General features: G+C 39.1%; 1 protein-coding gene across 2 annotated transcripts in view; it reads left to right on the top strand.

The window, feature by feature from the left end:
* The window catches only part of CACUL1 (CDK2 associated cullin domain 1), a 43,799-nt gene that overhangs the window by 5,217 nt on the left and 14,717 nt on the right, over positions 1–23,865 (top strand). Inside the window, exons 2-5 of one of the 2 annotated variants that reach the window (XM_068198199.1) lie at positions 1,286–1,412; positions 5,662–5,764; positions 14,552–14,647; positions 19,094–19,196. In XM_068198199.1, the coding sequence (XP_068054300.1) occupies positions 1,286–1,412; positions 5,662–5,764; positions 14,552–14,647; positions 19,094–19,196 (429 nt within the window). The remainder of the gene's footprint in view (positions 1–1,285; positions 1,413–5,661; positions 5,765–14,551; positions 14,648–19,093; positions 19,197–23,865) is intronic. The other variant, XM_068198200.1, reaches the window with a different exon arrangement.

Genomic DNA, 23,865 nt, shown 5'->3' with positions numbered 1-23,865 from the left:
ATACTCATAACTGTTTTGCCAATTTCCTTACAATTGTTCTTTATAATGCTGCCAAAAGTGACTCACTCACCCAGCTCCTTTCAACTCCTTTGAAAATACCTTTCAAAAATACTGCTTCTCAAACCCATCAGTGAATCTACATTTAAATGTATATTTAAAAGTCACTGCTAACCAAAATATTTATTTCTAGTGTTGTATCTACAATTGTCTGTGTGGGGTGAGAAGTATCTTTATTCTCTGATTCATTTAGGCCAGACTGAACATGTGGAGTTCAAATGAAGAAATTATTCTAGATTTCCAAGGCTGGATCGTTTGGACCCTTTTTTCTTTTGATAGATTTGATTCGATTTAATTGCTTGAATTCAAATCATAGATTTGATTGAGCTTCTATTATTGCTGAGGGCTTTTATGAGTGGGTGCTGTGAAGCTGTGGTGGTGTGACAAGGCAGCGAGGAAGTGCTGCAAGTAAGGCCCTGAAGGGAAGGTGTGAACCTGTTGGAACTGAGCCCCGAGTGGTTGGTTCAGAAATCCTCCCTGAAAAGAGAGAGATCCAAACCCTTCTGTGGCTGTGAGGGTGCCCTGAGTCACTGGTGCAAGAGGGTGCACTTGGGAAGCTCAGGAGGAAGGTCAGGGAGCAGTGGGGAACGCTAATTTAAACACTTCCTATTCTTGCCTGTGGTGATCTTTATCTACTAAAGGAGTGTAATTGTCCCTGCTAGAGGGGAACTGTAATGCAGATTCAGAAAAGTTGCCTGGAAGCCTAACTGCAGCTGAAGGCAGAGGGAATTGCATCATCTTTTAGACCAAGGAAGCTGCTGGTCCCACCCGAGACTTGTGAAATTAATACATCTGCTGGGAAGGAATATTCAAAAACCTACCAGTCTTGGCCAGAGCTTGTTCTCCTCAACGTGAAGATGCCGTGTTAATAATTGATTCTGAACTGCCGCAAAGTTACATTATTTATTTGTCTGAACTAATCTTTATATGATTTTTTATTCTTATATTTTCATGTTAGAACTCCCAGGACTTTGCTTTTCCATGTTACTTAGGCCCCAGGGAAATACCAAAGCAATTATTTGGCAGGTGTTCTGATTTTTTTTTTTTTTTTGTAAAAACAAAGGTACAAATTCAAGGCTTTAGTTTTAGATGAGGTCATTTTGGTGGAAGTGAGCTGTTCCCAGGTTTTTTGGCCTTGTTATTGGTGTGATCTGAAATCACAAAATGTTCACTTGTTTCTAATCTTTTAGGTGAAGTTACTAAATCTATTCTTGTCTTCTTCTTGCAGTAATGAATGTTATAACAATTGAAGACTATAAGAGCACATATTGGCCAAAGTTGGACAGTGCCATAGATCAGCTTTTAACTCAGAGTCCTGGTGACTACATCCCTATCTCCTATGAACAAATATACAGGTAAGGAAATACTTTAAATGCTACATAACTTTTTTTTATCTTTAAAAGCAAATGTTTATTTGATTTTACTGTCTATGCATATGTCATATTTTGTACCTTTGAGGAGACAAATGGGAAAGTTATGGGAAATACAGTAGTGTTTAAATGGTTAGAGTGAGTAATAGATACATATTTTGAGATACCATGTTAACAAGAATAAATGTTGAAGAATTAAAATGCTTAACATGAACATTAAAATAAACACCATCCCAGTTGCTTAGTGTAATGTCCTAGGAAATGTATTAAAGACTCAACATCCTTTCCTCCAAAAAACTGGCATGGTAAGCAGTTGACTTGATCTATCAAAAGGCTTCTTTATGATAGCTAATAGGAACCAATTTGGTGTGGCTGATGTGCAGAAGGAAAGAGAAGCACCTGGTGCCAAGGTCCTTTGATGTAAATTGTCATTTGTGTGTTTTGCCTCAGGAGTTTTGGTGTGTTCTCCCCTTGCCAAGTTCCAAGCAGTCTGAAGGACACTCCTTTGGATCTCCATTCTTGTTTGGAGAAGGCTTGGGCTGTAGCTGTCTTGGAGCTGCAGTTTGGTTTGAAGGAACCAGAACTGCATCAGAAATGCACCAGAACTGCCCTTCAGGCTAAACTAGTGCTCAGTACTGGGGATGGTGTGGGGTTTGCTTCCCCATCACACTGCTGCTCCAAACCAGAATGCTAAATGCTGTAGAGACCTCGCAGTTTCTGAAGAGATGAACTAAAATGGAGGTATTTGTTCTGTAGGTGGTGGGTATTCAGGGTGTTGGTGAACAGGATGGAAAGTGGGTGACTGCTGCTGGATTTACTGCCCAAGATGCTGTTAAAACCCCTGGCCCTTGCACAATTGTGGCACTGCTGTCTTAGTTTTCTTCACCAGAGTGTTATCTCTGGATAATGCTGCCAGCTCCAGTCACTGATGGCTGTTTTTAGAGACCTTCAGCTCTGTTGCCTCATGCCCATTTGCTCTTAGCTACTTTGTCTCTGCAGTTTAAAACTTTGGATTAGGAAAGCAGATAAAAGAAAGGCAAGTGTTCAGTTTTGCCCCTTAGTTCCCATTGAAAACTTCAAGAAACTTCCTCTTTCCTCTCCAAGCCTTTGGAACTGCTTTTAACAGGACTCAAAGATCAGTCATCATGCATATAAATAATTGAGATGGTTGTTTGAATTAAGGGAGTCAGCTTTAGTGTAAGTAATCAGAATCCTTTCCCACCTTGAAATCCCCAATGTGCAAACAGTCTGCAGTAAGACATCTCTCAAAAGTGATCTCTGGTAATGAGTAGGTGTGCAAAGTTAATGGTTTAATTATACCTAGTTGTGGTTTGCAGATAACTGGACTTCATCCTTGTCATCCTTCTACTCCTCGAAAGTTTTATTTACTGAAGGAATACTGGGTTTTGAGTTTCTCCTGGATAAGCCCTGTACATCTGGGGCACTTGGTGCAGGACTGTAATTATGCATGGATATCTATTGCATATATTTTACTATTACCAAAGCTAAAGATTTTCCATAGTTTAGTGTTACTGGTAGAGCTGGTATGTCAGTTTCCCTTTAAAAATTTTGTCTGGGATTATGATTACTCTGTCACAGCCAATTCCAGCCAGGAGATTGATTTTGGGTTTTTTAAAATATTTTCAGACTGTTCCTTTGATTGACAATCTAGACAACATAGATTGACAAGGGAAAGCTAATTGATTTTTTTAAATTGAATTTAATAAGGTTGTTTGCTTGGAGTATTTTTGGGAGTCTGTAGCAGACTTGGAGTTTAGATCCTCTCAGCTTCTAAGCCAGTTCTTTAGTCTGAAAAATTGTTTCTTGAAGTGGTTCAAACAGCTACATATATATATATATATTTTTTTTTTTTATAGTGAAACTGACATGAAAATACAGTAGTATTCTTGGTCATCTTTGTGCTGACTAAAGGAATCAAGTTTTCCATAATGCAAACTCAAAATATATTATTAGATACCCAAATATTTGGGTATTTTCTCTAATTGACATAGTCAGTGGTAGCTGTAGGTGTTTACTCCCCAGCAGTGAGAGCTGGGAGATAACTTCCAAGGTGTTTATACAGATATTTACCATGGACCAGTTTATCTGTAAAATATCAAAGTGTTGTAAGTGTCTGTTTGCAACCGTTAGTCCAAAGCCTGCCTGTGCATAGTCACTTCAGTTATAAAAGGGTTGGATAAATTGGCAGAGAGGTGTGAAGGAAGGTTTGAGGTGAGGAAAATGTGAGCAGCTAAGCTGTACTTCTGGCAGTCTCCACTGCCTCCCAGGTGCAGTGCAGTTTTCTGTTCCTCAGGACAACTGGGAGAGCTTGGATATTCATCCACTGCTTACCCTCTTAATGTCCTTTTTGGGATTTCCTTTTCCTAAGGTGTTTGGTTATGTTAAAGAGCTAACAAGCTTGTGACTTCTTTTGGGTAATATCAGACCAAGGATGATTCACAGAATTAGCCCACAATCAGGAACTGAAAACAGGATCTCAAAATGGAGAAGGAACCTCTAAGTAGAAGTGTTCAAATAAAATGTAAACACACCCTGTGTGTACATGGGAAGACTGGTGTTTGATTACAGAACATGTTGCAGAAGTAGAGGCAGCAATAACGTGTGTAACACTAAGGAGAAGTGTACTTTAAATATCAGTTTAGTTGCTTACAGATAAAGCAGTCGACTTGTGGAAGTGGCTGTGTACTGGTTAACTGTGGAGCAAACAAATGTGTGGCCATTTGCTGTGGTTACCCAGCTGGCTGATTTTGTAAGTGATCACAAAAATCTGTCTCACTTTTCTTATCAGTGTTTCTCTCTTTGATCCAAACCAAACTGATATTTTTGCTCTTAGCAGAGAGCATTGTACCAAAATATCTTTTGCAGTTGTTTGTTTCATTATAGGATCTGCTATTGGTAGACTTGATATGAAAGAAAAAGAATGACTTTGACTGCTAATATATAGATAATATCAAACTACTGATACTCAGTATTTTTAAAATATAATAATATGAGAGGTGTAGGGTGTCTTTTGGTTTTTAACAAATAACGTGGTTCAACAAATAAGCAGACTTTTGTAATCTTAGTAGTTTGCCTGTTTTTGTGCCATCTTCTCAGCAGAGAATTGGAGAGTCATAGTTCCCCTACACATACAGTGATGCTGTCCCATAGCTTTGGGCTTTTGGGGCCATTTAAAGCCTGCAGAATTCAAGGCTGGGGTCTGGACCTCCCTGGAAATCAGTTGTTTGCACATGTCCTAAGAGCAGTCTCTGGCCTAAATTGCCTGCTGTCCCAGTTCTTGGTGCAGAGGAGTGGAGAGGGGAGCAGAACAGAGATGTGACTTGCCCAAGATACCAGGTGAAGTCTCCCTGGACCTCTTGGATTTGGCAGCTAAAATTTGAAATGCTGACTGAGGAGTAAAAGCTGCTTGGTACAGATGAATGTTGGTGTTAGTCCTGACAGTGATGACTACTCCAATAATATCTTGCTGAAAGTAATAAATGTGTTTGTTTTACAACTGCTGTAAATACACCTTCAATGAATAGCTTTGTTTTGCAGATGTTATATTGCAGTATGAAAGCAATAAAGTGTTCTTAAGAATCAAAGGTGACACTGAAGACCACACATAACCCAGCAAAGCCATAGAATGCAGAATTAGTTTTATTGCCCATTTACTGCTTCTTTCTTTATTATGAAAGTGTAGAGTTTTTTTAGAATTCAAGTAACAAAGAATGGAGAAGCATGCTTAGGTCTGTAATTGTAGAACTTTTGCCATTTCTTTTTAACACATCCATGGTTTTGATGCTACTTCTATGATACTTGTCAGCATTCCCCTTCTTTTAGTAAGGGTTTTACCCTAGAATATTCATAGAATTGTTAAACCTGCTTATTTTAATGGAGACTTTATTCACAAAGGAGAGACAAAAGCCAGGAGTAGGAATGTGCTGTTGACAGAATTGTCCTGGCTGTTTTGAAATGCACTGTAAGAGAACTCATTGTAAGTTAAAATGAAGTTGGGGAGGGGGAATGGGATGGACAGCCTGGAACCTCCAGGCGAGCCTTAAGAGCCTGCTGGAGCTCATTCCAAGCTTAGGACTGTATTTAAAAGTTCAACAATCATTCAGTTAACTCTGTAATCCTCTAAACTGAAACTTGAACAAAATGTTTTGAAGTCTGTTACCCTTCATTGCAAACTGTTTAAGTTCATTGTTTGTTCCTATATTTGTTTCTGCAGTTGTGTGTATAAGTGTGTATGCCAGCAGCATTCGGAACAGATGTATAGTGACCTAATAAAAAAGATAACTAACCACTTAGAGAGAGTCTCAAAGGAGCTGCAGGTAAGAAGCTGCACAATCTAATTCTCTCTTTCCTGGGATCTGTGATTATATCAGAGCAGTATGTAGGTTGCATCATGAAGGGGATTGCTGTTATGACTGATTTACATTAACTTACAAATTTGTCAACTACTTGACTCACTAATGGGCTGTCAGACAGAAAACCAGCTACTAGATCCAAAGGTATGACACTGCCAGACCTTGGAGATCTCAACCACGTGGAGAGCAGTGGGTAAACCTAAATATATGATAAAGAATGAAAGAATGGAGAATGGGAAATCTTAAGTATAATCTGGGATGTAAATACCTCAGTCAAAGTGATCTGAGCACATGAGATAAATGTCTGCCATTCCTGTGTAAATATCTATAAACTGTTTATGGTTCTTATACACCACAAGCAGCACAAAAGGGAAAATCTAAAGGAAAAAAATTAAGTGAATTAAATATAGATTGTGAAGTATAAGTTAAGAATTACTGCATACGGAGTTCCATTATAGCTTATTCTGCATTTTTCTTGCCTATCTGTAGATGTCACTGGTTTACAGCAGTCCTAATATATACAGTTTGTATATCCCTGTCCTTCCCTGCATCTTACTTGTGCATCCATGGTTGTTTTCACTTGTGTACCTTGTTGAACATTCCTTTTAGACTAGAATCTTCAGATATGTACACTTGAAATTGTCATTGTTGTAGCAGCAACACTGCTTGATTTTTCCCTGAAGCTTTTTTACTTCCATATCTGTTTGACTTCTGTACTTATTTGCAGTGCATGAAATAGAGAAGCCACATGCAAAGAAACCATAAACTACAGCAGCTTCTTCAGAGCTTCTAACACATTGATAACTAATTTAGGTCAGCGCAAAACAGTCTTAATGCTTTAACTGCATCAGATATTTCTGGCTGAACGTGCATTCCCAAAATATATAGCAAGGTGATCTCTCTGATGTCCTTTTTGTTGCACTGTTTTCCTCTTGTGCCTTTCCTTGTAAAGAAATTTAATAGGCATGGTATTTGCTAGGTTCTTTCTTTATTTTTCTTTTATGTTCTCTCTTATTCTTCATGGAGTGACAGCCTCAGTGTTCTGTAAAAATTGCTTGTAGTTGGTGAACGTAGTATTTAAAATAAACCCTTCCCTTGGTTCTGCTGAGGTGGTGCAGCCTGTACATTTTTTCTTCTGTTTGTGAGAACTATGAATCATTTCAGCTATACAGGTTTGGCCAGTTTTTCTGATATATCCCATGGCAATACACAGCTTTAGTTTGATTTGAATTTGGGAATACCCCAAATTCTTTACTTGCTAATCCTTGACTCTTTTCTCTTAAGTCACAAAACGGAGGCAGCTGATTTTAAAGTTTGTTTTAGCACATATGAGCCTAAATATTTCTGCCTAAAAACAAGGCTGCCTTCTGAACAACAGCTTCTTGAAAGAATAATTGAGACAACTGTTTAATGCAATCTTAGCCTTGCAAAAGCTTCCTTATGTAGGTTAGACACACCTGTAATATAACACGATACCATCCTTGAGTCTGACGTGTGAACATGACTTGGCTTTTGGATGACAAATGGATCTTTTTGAGCTGCTGGAGGTAAAACTCTCTCGTGCCTCAAAAAATTATTCTATAAAGAAGCTGTTTTAGCTGTGGGCTGTGAAATTTACTCCTAAGAAATTACTCTGCTACAAAATGTTTTATTATCCTGATACTTCTTTGATCTGAGTGTATTTTGGTGACATTCAGTCACTCAGGATTTATTGTTGAAAATGCAGTTCTAAAACTTTACCCTAGCAACAATAGCAAATTATTTTGTAAATGTTGGTTGCTTGGAAGTTTCTGGTTCCCACAGGCAAACATTGAAAAAACCTATATATGTGAATCCTTTTAATGCACAGTTTGTGGTGTTTTGTTTATTGACATAATCTCATTCACCTGCCAACAACATTTAAGAGTTTGGTTTATTTGGCAAGATTTGACTTGATGCAAGTTGTTGGTTTTTAATGTTCAGAGATGCAAAAGTAGTCCAGTAGAAGCAGGAATGCTGGTGTGTGTAAGAAAACAGATGGTTATAGAAACTGAAATGGCAGACAAATGCAATATCTTTATCTGGACAGGGCAGCACTTTTCTTTGCATTGCAGTGTAACAGTTAAATGGCAAGTGGGCTGCAGAATGTCTGCATGTAACCAACATGCCAGAGCAAGCTGTCTCCTCCAGGAACCATTCATCAACAGCCAAACCAGTAAAACCTAGATACCAAACAGTAAAAGTGGGAGCAGCTCAGGGGACTGGTCAGACTTGCTCTTGCATGGATTTAGTCTTAATGCAGTTTGGTTTCTCTCTTCGGGGCATTGACTGCAGAAACTCCCTATATATTTTTATTCCCCCCTCCCTGTATGTGTAGCCCTGTGCTTGCCTGAGCAGCTGGCCACAGCTGGAGTCAGCAGAGTGATGGACACTCGTGTCCTAAGCTGTGTGTCCCAGGCACTGTGCTGGGACACTCAGAACGAACCCTTGTCCTGTGTGACTTCTGCTTTTCCAGACTGCAGGACAGCTTGTGTGGTGTTGGTGTTTGTTGCCCTGTGTGTTCCTGAGAGTTTGTTTCACAGCTTTTCAGCTCGAGAGAGTTACTGTCAGTGGTGGCAGAGGCCACAGGAAAATGTGGCTGGGCTGGTGTATTTCTGCATGTTGGGCATTGGGTGAAAAGCAGTGAGCAGTGCTTGCTGAGAAATGGTACATTTAGATGAGATGAATTGCTTGTCATCAGGCTGATCTGGGGCCTCCTGTGTGCCAAGCCATTTCCAGCTCCTTCATTACTGTATCAGTCAGTTAATGATTCCCTCTTCAGACTGCTAAGGGCAGACTCACAGCAAGGATTGCTTTCCTTTCCTGCAGCTGATGTCTGACCAGCTTCTCTGAATTAGTTAAGACAGAGTTTTACCATGTGGACTTTCAGTAATTGAGAATTCAGTCTCCCTAATTCCTGAGCTGATTGGAATTTTGGATTTTGTCAGCTTAAAAAAAATAACGTGTTGCTGTAGAAAACAAATTAACTTGTTTCCTGTTGTCTTGAGGTCTGTGAAGCCTGTAGCATGCAGATGATTTTTCTAAGATGCTTTATTTGGAAGCATTTCACTGGTAATGGACATGGTTCATTATGTTGTGGTTTAAAATAATGTCAGCTGTTTTTGTGGGTAATTGCTGAGTCATTCAGATGTATGAGGTAGGGTGGATACACAAACATATGCTTTCAAATTAAATACATCTCTTTAAAATGAGTAAAACTCTATTTGCATTAGGCACTAGTGTTTCTGGCTTAATTTATTCTTATGCACTATGATAAAGTAATTTAAAATCAAGCACTTTACCATTAGCACTTCAGCAAAAGATGCTGGAAAGTACTCAAAGCATTGATAATCAAAATGCTCTGTGGCTTTGAGCCTGCTTGTTACAAATGTAGCTTTTTTGTGCAGGTGCAGTGCAATATTTTCCTTTTAGTTAGAATAAACTCAGTGCTTCCTTTTTGAAATTATTGAGGGCTGAAAACCATTTATTTGTCATGTTGCACCTTTTATTTATCTAGAGGAGAGATAAAAAGGAATCTGTTGTTTTCTGTTTGTGGTGGGGTTTTTGATGATGATTAATTACATTTTTTATAATGAACATGACTGCACTGGAGTCACTGGTGTTGGTGGATGATTTGCATGTCTGCTGTTAAGCCCCCAGGACCTGCAGGTTTATAGTCTTAGTTGTGCAATGCCAGAAAGGTTTCCTGCCTGATATTAATCGTTACAACTTCTCAGCCTTTTGTCTTAGCTCTCAAACCAGTCAGTGCAGTGTATGAAAGTATTGTCTCACTTGCTGTTTCTTGGGAGAATGTGTATGGGAGTCAGGTGTCCTGAATGAGGGCTTTAAGGTGCTCAAAAAAACCCTGGTAAAGGTATCAGCAACAGCAGCTTTAATATTCAAGTGAATTTATTGCTGTGAGTTTCACTGAACTGAATCAGATCATATGGATGATTTGAACTCACTTGGTAGAAAGCAGAAGTGTTATAAATGTTTGTATCTCTGTGTGTGGACGCCAAAAAGATGCCTTTCGACTTGAAGTAGTAGAGGTGACCATATTGTGTCATTTTTAATGGCAATTCCGGCAACCATCAGCAAGTTAAGCTGAGGGGCTTTCTTGCCCACAGCTTTTTGGAAAGGCTTGTAGTCCTGCAGCTCTGTTTAGTGCTCTGTCACGCTACACTGGGGCTGCAGACCTTGGTGCAGTTCCAGAAAGATACAAGTAAGTACAGCAAAGTTAATATGTACTTAATAGATGGAAAAGCTTCTGAAGACTTCTTACTGCTACACAGTTTTGATGGTCTTTAGATACAATGTCTTTTTGTTCTAATAGGATGTAGAATGGAAATGGTACATGGCCCACACCTGCTAACCTGCTGTAAGACAGTTACATGAGAAAATGTCATGAGGCTTTGAACAGGTTTGAGTGCAGGCTTGACTAGAAAGACACAGTCTTTGAATCAGTTGTGCTTTTGGTTTGATGTTTTGGTTTTTTGTAAAATGTTTTAATAATACAAATGTCTAGTGAGGTAGACCCGGGCATCACATACATTGTAAGGCAAGGTAAACAAATTACATTTTCTTGAGAAAGAACAAAGAGTGGTTTAGAAGATTCAGACCACTTACATGAATAACAGGTTAATTTGTGTAGTCATAGCCATTCTCCCTTTTCACTTGGCAGGCGTGGGAGGGATGCTGCAGCATATGTGCTGGCAGTTTGGCAAGGAGCATGTTCCCAGGAAAATGGAGCTGCCCATTCACCATAGGAATGTAAGCTCTACTACACATACTGCTGGTTGTGCCAGACAGCTCTTCATAAACAGTGTTGTCTCTGTTTCTTTCTTGTGAGCCGTTTCTGAGTTGTTTTGAGCCAGCAGCTGCCTTCTCATTTCATCTGTTCAGTTTAAGAATGATACTGAGACTGGTTTTCAAGCTCAAAAATCTCATATCCTTTTCAGATACATAGTTTCTTGCTCACAAGTGCATTGAAATGCCTAGATACTAGATTTCAAATAAGGACAGGGTAATTTAGTACACAGGATCTCCAGCTGCTTGTTTTGTTTGACTGTGTCTTGTATTTAATCCTTTCCCAAATGTGGTTTTTTATTACTTCTCATTTCTGTTGGTGCTGAGATGTCCGCTATGGTGTGTAAGGAGATGAAACTGTGTCTTTAATCAGCTTTTAAACAGAAGCCATGGTATTTTATTCTAAGAAGCAGTTGACTCACAACCAAGCTGAAGATGTTAAGCAAATGCAACTGCATCAGAGTTTGAGAAATCCAACCAAATGTTCAATGCTCCTGTGAACAGAAGCACAATACAAGTGTTGCTGGAAAATTGTTCTTAACCCTACAAGTGGTAGATAAGAGCAAATGTAGGAGGGGATTTAAACTGCCTGTATTGAGTGTTTTAAAAAAACGCCAAACAATCCAAAAAAACCAACAAACTTACAAAAAAGAAACATCCCCAACCCCCTGAATTGTCAGTTTGATAGAATTCAGGATGAGGAGTGAGGGAATGAGGGATTCGCTTCTTTCCTGGAAAGCCTTAAGTGAGGAGTGTGTATTTTGTATTTTTGAATACCATGTGTAATACATCCCTCAGGTAAGATAGGAGTGAGTTTAAACACTTAATAGTTGCTGGGGAGTTGTAAGAAGTAAATATCATGCTTAATTCTGCCCCATCCCTTGAAATTTAAACAGCTGAATGTATGTATTCTCTTTTTCTGGACTAGGACCAGGAGTAAAAAGTGTCAGCCAAAGCAGGTTTTTTGTTTTTTTTTTTTTTTTCTTGTAATAGCTATATCTGAATAAGTATAGATTTAAATGCGAGTTGGGCTGTAATGATGGCCACTTAATATAGAAATATTAGCAACTTCTATTTACTCATGAATTTGTTGCCATGTGCAGCTTTTTAGTTTACACCGTTCACATAGTTTATATATAACTATTCCAGCTCCAGTTACTGTCCTATAAATGTGAATGTAGAAATGTGGAGAAAGATCTTGTGCTGAAGCAAATAATTGATTTCAGTGTGGCAGTTTGGAGCAGCTGTACAGTAACACTGTGATGTACACAAAACAGATGGTTCTGTTTTCCCCACACAGATTACAGTAATTCATAGATGAGCTGTGAAAATACTGTTATTGATTTCTCTTTGGCTTGGGTATTTTGGTAGTTTACAAATCAAGCTTTAGTTGAGCAGTTTGATTGTCAAGCTTGCTTTTTTTTGTTGTTGTTGTCCATTGCTGTTACTGTCTTGGCTGTTGAGGCTTGACATGAAACACTGTCAGGAGAATAAAATTGAAAAGTGACATTTCATGCTGATAAAGCAGACAACACCATAATTTCTGCATTGCAGAGGTTAAAAGCAAAGCCTGGTACTTGCCTGACACCAGTGGGGCACTTCCTCTGAAGCCATCAGAACCTCTCTTGGCTTTTTCTGTCTTTATCCAGAGCAGTTGTTTTCCACTTGATTGCAAGGCAAAGTGGTGGTTGACAGCTCTCAGGTATCCTTCCATTTGAGGGCTCCTGAGGTTATTCTCAGATGCTGTGCCCTCATAAACAGCCTCCCTTACTGTGACGTGGTCTTTGGGAGCTGAGCTAGCAGAATTTTCATTGGCAGAGAGGAAAAAATCTATCAGTGCTTATATCCCCTGTCAAAAGTGTGGCAGACTGGCTGCACACATTGCCTGGGATTAAATCTCCACTGCCCAGACAGCTTCTGAATGTTTTTTTTTTCTTGTTGACTTTATTGTTGTTTTGTTTTTTTTAATGAAAATGGCAGTCTATCAGTGAGAGAAAAGTGGTGCCCTGTGTCAGGCTATGGTCTCCTTTTGTCTGATGTGTTCTTTCAAGTAGAATTTTCCTTTTTCTTTAATCTTAGAAGCTGTATACAAATCAGAGGGTATAACCATATTTAAAGTTGAGGTTGAAAAGGAGTGAAGCAGGAATACATACTGCTTAGAATGCAGATTTCATTGCCTGTTATTTGCAACAAATTGTATATGTAGCTATATATGAAAGGGAGTCCTTGGAGCTCATAGCCACTTTTATACGTTGTTGGCATTTTGAACTAAAATTTGTTTGGCCACCCCTGAGAACTGCATTTGCAATAAGATTAAAACCTTAAGATCAAAATGAGGAATAACCATATATAGCCTTTGGCAATTGCATATGGAATAACACTCTTTCTTCCTTTGCCAGTTTTGCTTTCCTTTCTGAACTGTCTGCTCTGTACTGGTGTTTGCTGTGAAAATTATCCACATGTTCATTAAACATATTAAGAAGGGAGGCAAAAGAAGCTATTTTAAGGGGGAAAAAATCATAAATTTAGAATATTTAGTAGAGCAAAATATCAACATAAATTTTAACTTTTCTCTTAGGCCTGCTGGTGAATGTTCGTACAAAGGCTGAAAAATGTTTGTGAAGGTAGCTTTAAATTCTGATAAGGTGGTCAAGGTGCAGCTAAGCCTTGAGTGTTTCTCATGCCACAGAATTCTTTGGCTTTAGGAAAATCTTTGAACTTGTTTTCTTGCAAAGTCCCAGTTATTGCTGTATTCTTCATCTTCTTTAGGCTTGGTGCTGTCAGAGGGGAAAACAGTTCAGGGGACGAGAAGTTTTGCTTCTCATTGGCAGGCAATGCTTTGCCCTTGGGTTTCTATAGGTGTATCTTTATATGTGAGCAGTGAGAACTCAGGCAGCCACCCAGCCCCTCTGGAAAGACCAGAGCAGGGCTTGGACCAAAGGTAGGGCAGTGTAAGGGGGAGGATTGGGGTGGAGAAGTGGATAGTGGAGGAAGACATTGCTGTAGCTCCAGTTCCAGCTGTGTGTATCTAAGTACACTTCTGAATGCTCCAGTGCAGCTCCCCTGCAGGCCTCCAAATGGGTATTGTAACAGAAACAGTGCTTAGTGCTTCCCATTCTTCTGGTTCTCTTCTCAATTTAACTTCACCTGCTGCTGAACACATCTTTTAAGCTTCCTTATCCCCTTCTTTGGGGAATAGGGTATTGTAGCCAGCAAACAGCACATTCAGATTTAGTGTAGGCAGTTTTAGGCTGAGGCTCCAGGGGGATGCTGTGTGCTGGAGCATCGCTGGATTTCCACAGGCCTAACCTGGGGCGTGAGACCTGAATGCAGGATTCTCTCTGAAAATGTTGCTGCTTTGTGAAGCTGAACCCCCTGAACACTAGCCTTGCCTGAGGTGACCCAGCAGTAATGTAGAAAGGTTTTCTGTGGAGGGCAGTGTTCCCTGGAGCTGGAGGATGTGCCACTCACCAGCTCAGCTGCAAAGCAGCAGCTTAATGCCACCCTGCTCTGGTGGAGGGAAAGCTCAGGGGGGTGGGAGCCCACACTGCAGCACTTGTGCAAATTTGGTTATGGATTCTAGGCATGACAGCTGGTGCTTTCAGAACAGACCTCTGGTCTTTAAAAAGTGTTTTTATTTGCATATGCCAAATGTCAGCTTGTTACAGGCTCACTGTAGTTCTTATGGAATGGACCTTGTGCTGGGCACTGATGTATAATCCTAGGAAAACCTAGTTACTGAAGGGAGATTGGTTTTGCTGGAGGGAGTTAGAGCAGAAACTCTGGAATGATGTGTGGCTTGCTTTGTGTGAACCTAGTGTATCAAATCCTTTGTAGTTGTTTGAGTTTGCTATGAAAGCATAGCCCATGCTGTTCCAGATCTTTCTCTTGTTCAAATTACAACCTGACTTTTACGGTTTCTTGCAGGCCAGCCCTCCAGATCTCTATATTGAAAGATTTAACGTAGCTCTTGGACAGTATATGGGAGCATTGCAGAGCATTGTGCCTCTTTTCATATATATGGTAAGTTTTAGAAAATTCTTTTCAAATAAATATGTCCATACACAAGATGCTGACTGAAAGTGGAAAGAATAAAATGCATCTATAATGATTTCTGACATGTAAAACTAATGATTCATGCCTAGTTTTGGTGCCTGCCTAACAATACTGATCAAACTGTATGGGGAGAGGAAGGGGATGCCATGCTTTTTAAATGCAGAGTTTTGCAGTTGGTTTCTGCCCTAATTCTTCTTTCCTGTGAGTGGGGAGAATGGTTTTGATTTTAAAAGGAAAAAAGCTATCTCAAATACTTAATTATTTATATATTTTTGTATAGAGATAATTTACTGACTTGCTAAATTTTGGCCTCTTAGTTTGGTCAGGTTGTGGAGATGATTAAGTTTTGCTTTCAAATAGTACAGATTCAGAAAATACAGAAAGAAATGTGGCTTGGAAATGTCTTCATCATTTGATAAAGCAGTTCAGAGTGTTTGAGGGACGAAGCCAAAATAATGCTCATAGCACTGTCAGTTGTACTTGGAGTGGTTCAGAAACCAATAATTTGCATCCTTTTTTGTCAAAGTACCAAAACTCCTATTGCCTTTTTTTTTGTGGTAATGAATAACTTAAGCTTGAAATTTGTCCTTCTCCCAGAAACTGTCCTTGTTTTGGCATCACTTAGAAGTGGAAAAAAGAAGGAAAAAAAAAGGATTAAGTAAACCTCAAACTCATCAAAGTTTTTCTCATTGGAAGTTTCACAGAGTTTGAGAAGCAGTAGCCTTTAGGAGGCTCTCCTGTGTCTCAGTGAATTTAGGTAACTTGCTACAGTATTTTGGCATGGTGTTACCATACAGATTTGTTGCATTAAAAGAGGAATTTGCCTTTCTTGAACTTGGTGTCTTCTAATCTGCCCTCTTATCTGGTTCTGTTACCTGTTAGTTCCTCTTGCTGCCAAAAGCAATGCTGACGTGGCTCACCTGTACAGCTGCTTTGGAGGGCTAATGGCAAATTAGCTGTCATACTTTATCACTGAAATAATTTTAGTGTTGTGCATGATGTGGGAAATATGTCTAGAGAAGTCAGGGTGGCAGATGTGTTTCTTAGTTTTTTCTGTGTGCATTTGGAAGTACTTTTATGTACAGGTACTCTTACAGTTGCAGTGTCTAACCAAGTTTTCTCATTCAGCAACAACAGTTTCCTCTCTTTGGTCCAAAAGTACAACTCAGAAGCAACTGCAAGAGGTGAAAGCCTAATTAAAATCTAAATTACAGCTTTGCAGTTACTTTAATAGATACTTTTTAAAGCATTTTGAAGTGGACCAAGTTGTTAAACTCTGCCTTTATGTCAGAGGTGAGGAGAGGCTTTCTCTTTCTGTGATTGCTTTAATCAAGGGTTTCGAAGGCTGTTGAGTTGCTCTTGAGGACTTTGTTCTGAAAGGATAATTATATTGCTGCTTAGGAAAACTTTTAACATGCATTTAAGTATTTTTAAAATCTATGAAGCTGAGGAAAAACTAAAGCTTTCATATAGAATTGGAATATGACATAATACTTCGTCTTAGTCCTGTGTGTCTTAAAAGCAGCAGCAGCCCTTTTCTTTCCTGGTATGTACCAAAGCAGGAAAGGTCTTACCTTGTGTGTGTGTGGTGACCAAGGGGTATTTCCAAGCTTATCAGGAAGGGGGGCTGAGAGGACTGACCTTGCAGCTGAGGGAGTTTTTCATTATTTTGCTTGGGACCACTTTGTTTTTTCACGTGGTGATGGATTTTTTCAGTCTTAGGCTGCTGCAGCAGATTTGTCAGAAAAGCATGGAGGCCCAAAGACTCTCTGAGATTGTGTGGGTTTAGGCTCCTTCAGAAGTTCAGGGATGTAACTGAAGGTAAAGCAAATGAAACTGGAAGTCAGCTTCGTACACAGTGCTTTGTTCCTTGCAGAAAACTGTTTTGCAAATTTAACTGAGATTATTCTAGGTGCTTACAGATTGTATAAGAAAAATATATCATCTAAATTTTATTTTTTATTCAAATGGAAATATTTTTTCATTCATGTGTGTAGCACACTGTGATATGTACAATCTCAGATTTTCATTTTACTTTGAGATATAGCTGAAAATCAGTTATTTTACCATGTTACATGAGCCTAACATTTGTGAACACTGTGGTTTTGGGATAGTTAAAATTTTTTCATTGCCTCCAAAATATTGTAATCCCTACTGAGTAGTATTGCATTTTGTTGCTTATCAGCTAGAGGGCATTTTGTGTGTGTCTGTATACTCAAATATATGTGAGTGTGATGTGATAAGCACACCTATATACTGTGTTTTCTTCTTTCAAGTACTTATTGATCTCCTCTTAATATTAACTGAGTTTTATCTTGAAAGGTTTCCAGATTGCTTTTTCATAAGGTGTTTTGTAGAAATAATGTTTGTATCATACCTGACTTTCTCAATTACTCATATCTGCTTACCTTTTATGTGTCAGTTAGACCTTTATGTGACTTGAGACATTTTTCAAGAAATACTGGCACAGTGTATAACTTGTCACTGGTAGTGACAAGTTATACAGAAAATCTTCCTGATTTACCCCTAACAAGAACGAGGGAGGTGACAGCTCTTCTGCTCTCTCCTTTCAGCACTGAGGATTGGAAATGAAGTACTTCAGTTAGATGTTTTTTCACTGTCTATTTAAGCTCACACAAGTGGAACATCTTTTTGGAAAGATGTTTCCAAGTAAGCAAATGTGAAGAGTATTTTACATTTCTTCTGTGTTTGTACTGTCTTGTAACTGCTGGGTTGGGGGGTTTTGTTGCTTTTCTGGTAATGAAATTACTAGAATTAAAAGTTTAGGCTTTCCAGCCCCTGAGCAAAACAAAGCACCAAAACTTGCGCATCTTGTGCAAACTGGTTTAGGAAAATGCTCTGGTGAAAGGCTGTATTGTGGTGTGTAGCTTAACGTTTCCTTGAAGTGTCTCTTTAGTTGCTGTGGGTTTCTGTTGCAATGGCAATTCACCGTTGACCAAAACCATTTCCAATAAGTGAGTCTGCTTCTAATTAGGATATTCTGTCTGCAGTGGCTTTCCCTCAGTTTCTGTTCACAGGCACAGGTGAGGGGAAACAACTGAGTCCTAGTCCTTGATAAAACCTCTACAGGCAGGATAAATTCAGGGTACTAGAGGGAACCACCAGCAGCAAGTTTTGTAAATTTAATAAAAAATATTTTTAAGGCTGTTGTCCATCACTGCAACAAACTTAAACTACAATAGGGGCGTGTATTCAGCCCTCAGATTGCCTTTGTTCTACCAGGTAGAATAAAGTCTTTATTAAAGGTAAATAACTGTTGGTGAATGTTCTCTCAAAAGTTTTAGAGGTTTCTGTCTGGACAGATTGTTACGGTGTGTTTGTAGTTCTGGTAATGGCCAAGAGAATGGGTTTCACACAAAAACATGAAGATTGCTCTTTGTTCTGGGTTTGTTAAATGCTTTAGTGAATAGGAGAAAAACTTGATTTAAAAGTATGGAAAAAACCTTTCTCCCTTAAGATATCCCTTCTTCTAGTAAATCTCTCAGATAAGTGTTCCTGTGGATTATTTTTGAGTTGATTTTCTGTTAGATTATCTGTTTCACTGTTTTACACCATTTGTGCAAATCAGTTATTTCAGCTGTTCAACTTCCAAGTTAACTTTTTAATGGTAGGAGATTAATCTTGGAGCAATTTTTTCCCCCGAGCTTTTAAAACACTTCTATGAATAAGACACACACAAGAAAGCTTGCTATTAATTGCAGGAAATGGAGCATTGATACCAAATAGTACATTAGGTATTGGGGCCCTCGAGGAACTCATGAATAGGATTATCTTTGGATTTCCCTCAAAGTGATGAATTCTTTAATGCTGAATTGGTCAAAGTAATGGAATCCTAAAAATTTGAATGTAGTCCACTTTTGTGTAGATTTGTATGTATCACTTATTTCCACAGCTGATTCATTCTGAGTAGCTATCCTCTGAGATTGTCAGTGAACCCAGAAGTGGATGATTGTGCTGATGTTTTATTATTGTAACCCATCTATTTTAATGGTTTAATCGCTTTTAGTAATTGGAAAAAAAATTTTCTTTCATTGCAAGCATGATGTCCAGCTGCATTTTGGTAATAAGAGAATTTACAAAATTTCTTAAAGGTCTAAAATGAAGTGTTTTGTATACAAGCTCTCCAGTCTGGATCAATGTGGAGGTATAGCTGTAGATACAGAAAACAAAATAAATGTGTATGGCTGCATGTAAGTAGGTTTGTCACCCTTGTTTTTTTGTTGTACAGGAATGTTCTATTTAGTTTAAATGCAGTCACCAAGGAAACACTTTATAGGTGAAATATTCTACAACTTTAATATTCTGAACTGTTTTTATTCAGGGAGAAAAAATAAGTTTACTGTGTTTGCTCTTATGAGAAACAAACTTGAAAACTTCTGTCTTATTTTCCAGAATAAATTTTACATAGAAACCAAGCTAAACAGAGACTTAAAAGATGACCTTATAAAGCTGTTTACGGAACATGTTGCAGAAAAGCACATTTACAACCTAATGCGTAAGTAAAGCTGTTGAATTTTTCTTATAATGGAAGCCTGGAGAGCCACAGTGTTTTCAGGTACTGTGGAGATCCACAGCAAATAGGGATAAAATGCCAAATATTAGTGAACTTCAATACAAATTCCCTTGAGGCATGAGGAAATGTGACACACTGCAGCTTATTTTTTTCAGAAATCTGACTTTGTATGAAGTAATGTTTTGCTGGAGATATGGGAGAACCAATATTTATTTTCCCTTGTGATTATGGCAGAATGAATGTTTTATTGTTGTGTTGTTTATGCTGCTACTTTTCAACTTCATTATCAAAATACTGACAGATGTCATTAAGAAGGTGGTGTGGCCAAAGAACCGTGCTGCCTCTGGGGTTACTGTCATGGTGTGCTCGAGTTCTGCTGTGGGTGGTGAGCTGCAGAATGCTGCCAGCAGTTTCTCTCTTAGGTTAATGGGTTAATGCAAATATAATGTGCTGCAAGTGACAGCCACAGGAGCGCTGAACGGGAAGTGTGACTCCTGTGGTGAGCCACAGTGTTTGTGTGAAACCTGCCACCCCTGGGAGGCTCTGTGTGAGCACAGGGACCTGCTGCTGGCCTGCTTGGCCCCTCAGCAGGGCAGCCAGCAGAGCCTTGGAGCAGTAGGAGTGGAGTTTACTGCTCCTTTTGTCCTTGCTTGGGTAGCAATGCCCTGCTCTTTCCAGGCAAGGGCTGGGGGAAAGGAGCTTTGCTGTTGTTTCAGTCTCTGAGAGGTGACTTCCTGGGTGAGGGGTGGCTGAACAGGGTGGATACAAGGTCAGGGAGCCTGGCACCCTACAGGGATGGGAGATCATCAGCTCTGATGAAGTCTTGTTCTTGGCATCTGGAAAAGTGTCACTAGGAGCAGATCACATCACCTTAAAAATAGCAGAACAATGAGAAATGCTCAGCCATGGGCCTGATGTTTTCTTTTGTGCTAAAGAGAATTACTGGTATGAAACCTGGTAAGATGATTGCTGCAACAAGATTATGGAAAATTTGGCTGATAATTGCCTTAAAATGTTTGCATTTTTCAGGCAAAGAATTCTTTTTTCCAGTGGCAAAGCAAAGGTGTAACAGTGGATAAACCTCTGACAAAGGTGATGTCAGATGTGTTGTTGCTAAGTAATTAACTTTCTGCAGTGATAATAGCAGAATCAAATAGAAATTGCAGATGAACTGTTGAAAGGAAAAGACCCGTGGTGTTGTGTGTGTGTGTGGAATCAGAAATACTTTTCCCTAGCTCTGTTAATTGCAGTAGTAAAATGAAAAAAAAATAAAAGAAAAATAAATGTAAGCTGTCTGTTTTGCTGTATATGAAGTCTTTTTTTTAATGAACAAGAGGTTCATTTCCTTGGGTTCATTTCAGTCTGACCATCAGTTTATTAAAACTAAGTTATTTGGGTTGTATTTCCCTCCTTAGTAAGATGATAAATACCAACAGACATGAACTCCTAGCTTTGATCTGATTTAATTAAATCTTGGATAAGAGGATCTATAAATTGAGTTAAAGTATGCCTAAATAAAATTTTAAATTTGCTAACAGGTTCTTGGGAAATAATTGAAGATACATAGCACGTGATGTAGTACTGCAGATGTGCTGAAAAACTTCTAGTATTGTTTTTTTTTTCTGCCTTTCTCAGCTGTTTTTTCTAGCTTCCTGAAATTCAAACCAAAATAGATGAGTAACACCTTCCTTTTTGGAAGTGTAAGGGCTCTATGAAAATAGAATGCAAGTCAGTGTTTGTTACTTACTTTGCTTCCCAATGTCAGTGTGTGGTGCTCTTTGCTGATATGTGATACAGATTAGGTTCAGCAAAAAAATGTTTCTCTATTGTGAGGGGAAAAAAGTACAGATATGAATGGGGATGCTTTGGAAATTGAAGTAAAGGAAGTTGTGATTGGTATAGAGAAATGGAATCCTGAGGCTGTTTTTGAAAGAAATGCTGCAACTGCCACTTTAGTGAGAGAAAGCATGCCTTCCCTCTGGTTGAAAATAAAATCAAATTACAAAATTGGTTTAATCAATTTGTGATCTGGACTTGGAGGGTCAGAGTAACATCTGCTCTCTCTCCTGAAATTTGTTGCTATGTTTGTACAAAGTGGGTTTTGTTTATAGTACCTTGTCATTCTGTCAGAGCCTGGAAGCTGGCATTTCTCTTTGAAGCTGTGTTCGGGAAGGACTGTAAGTACATTTCAGGTTCATTTGATTTTTGAAAAAATTCCTGCTCCACTTCAGAAAGAGAGGGGGAGAAGCCAGAAGAGCAGTGCAGCCCTGATCTCTTCCTTGGCGTTTGACCTCGCTCAGACTCCCCCAGGCTGAGTCCCCTCGTTCCTGTTCTGGCTGCTGGGAGGCAGGAAGGTGCAAGATCAGTGCCTGTCTCTGTGCTGGGAGCACTTCTCTGAGCACTTGGTTGCAAGAATTTGAGTGATCAAGGTGTTAGTTCATTATTACAGTGGAAATACTGCCTAAGTGAACATTACTTTGGCAAATTTTTCCTGTACCAGTTTGGTTCCATTTGGGGTTTGATAGATGATTTTTTTTTTAAGCACTTGACTATCTGGAGCACTTCTCATTAGTTAAAGTAAATACATAATAAAAACCCATAATACACAGATCCATGAACACAGCTGTTTGTGAAACACTTTTACACTCACACATTTATTAAGTCAGTGCTCTTCAAATTAAAGTGGGTGCATTTTAACTGAGTGAATATAACCTGATTATTTTCTTTACAAAACCAAAGCTGGCTCTTGCTGATAAGACTGCTGCATTCAATGGCTTGGGAGAAGTTGCTGTGTGCAGAACTGCTTAACTGAATGCAACAAGCAAAGATACAGCATCTTATTTACAGGCAGCTTCAGAAACGAGTGTAGGAGGGGGAGAAGGTGCAGATAATACCCCCATGTCACTGGGGAAAGGGGTGGTGGAGAATGTCATTTTTGTTGTTGCTACAGTCTTGCATGAGGTGACTTGTAAGCAGAAAAACTCAGAAATAGGTTTATTTTCTCCTTATGATAGTCTCTTCTGATAGTCCTGCAGTGTGATGTCCATGCCCTGGAAACATCCTGCCTGTTTATTCTTGTCTAGAAAAATGGCAATTATTGTGTGAAAGTGAATAGCAGCTCCTGAAACTCTCTACTTCCAGTACTTGCAGTAGGTAAAATTCAATGGCAGAGTATTTGCAAGTAACTACCACTCTTCTTTTGGATATTGGCAGCTTAGTGCCCAAACCAAGCTTGCTTTTGAATCTAACAAAAGAGGAAAAGCCATTAAGAGCATAATATTGTGTCTCCTTGGTGGAGAGATCACTTGGGTTTAAATTACAAGAGTTTGCAAGTATTCCTGTTCTCTTCCTGAAAACTGAAGGAAGGAAGGCAAATGCTAAACTGTAATCCTGCTCCGGGAGGTCGATGATGTTCCCATACTATAGAAAAGGCAACAGAAAGTTAAGCTGGTCAGAGAGGTGAAAGCTGTTTTAGAGGACAGTCTTCCTCTCCTTTCTTCTCCTAATTCTTTGCTGTAATACTTCAGCCATTTATATCTGGGTTTGTAGGGCTGTTTCTTGCCTTACATGTTCCTGTTTTGAGTTCAAGAAGTGTTTTTTACTCTTGAAAGAGCAATATGCTGGTACAGATCATTCAGTACAAGTTGACTCTTCCCATAAAAACATCTGCCTGCACTTTTGTGCAGTAGTTATTCAACTGGGTAGTCAGGTGAACTTTATCAGAGGGAGAATAGCTTTGTGCAGCACTTCTGATTTTGTTCTAGTTGGCTGGGGGAATTACAGAATTAGCCACTGAATCCTGAGCTCACAGAGTGTTTACTGTGTGTGGATTCTAAAAGCATATGGGCAGTTGCAGAATGTAAGTCTTTCTGTCAGTGCCTGTGTAAGTTCAGAGCTAGAACCCAGTGAAAAAATACATCACATATGTTTGCCAAAGTAGAAGTTTTTCTCATGGGCTTTAAGAAAAAGTTACTTGAAAAAAGTCAGGAGGAGGGAGACCACTCACAGCCTGCTTCATTATGTTTTCAGTTTCTCATTAGTTACAGAGGAATTCTTTTCTCTGAAGATTTTGACATATGACAGCTTTGTTTCTTTCTAGTTAGGTCACTTGGATTCAGATGAGGGGAAGAGATCTTGTTGTTCCATATTCTTTATTTTTTTGTTGGAGGTGTATTAAAGTTCAATAGAAGGGCTGTTTATGTTGGAAAAGCTTTTTTCTTTATAGAAACAGGAAAGATATTTCCAATGCATTGCTGCTTTCTAAAAAGTACCAGAAAAGTTAACTCGAACGTTATCAGCTCTTCAACAATGAAATTGTCCAGCTTTTTGATTCAGCCAGTAGAAATGCAATGCAAAATTCCAGAGGATGAATCTATTTATATCTGTTAGAGGCTAATGAATGTAGCAGGGAGGATGTTGCCTGTGCAGGGATTCTCCTGCTGCCGTGCAGTGCCTCAGTGGGGGTGTTGCTCTGCAGGCACCCATCCCTACATATTTAGCAGCTGTGTTTTGCTGTGCTGACCTCCCAAAGCATATTGATGCCAGTAAAGCAAGGGATCCTCCTTATCTCTTCAGCTGTGTGCTGCTTTGACAGAATGCCTTTCATTAGTAAGTGTCATATCCAGCTTTTGTTTGTGAATACAGAACTCTG

Source organism: Anomalospiza imberbis, chromosome 8, assembly GCF_031753505.1.
Source record: "Anomalospiza imberbis isolate Cuckoo-Finch-1a 21T00152 chromosome 8, ASM3175350v1, whole genome shotgun sequence".
In the NCBI taxonomy this organism is placed as follows: Eukaryota; Metazoa; Chordata; class Aves; order Passeriformes; family Viduidae; genus Anomalospiza; species Anomalospiza imberbis.
The sequence above is the reverse complement of the archived record's forward strand: the minus strand, read 5'-3'. Positions and strand labels throughout refer to the sequence as shown.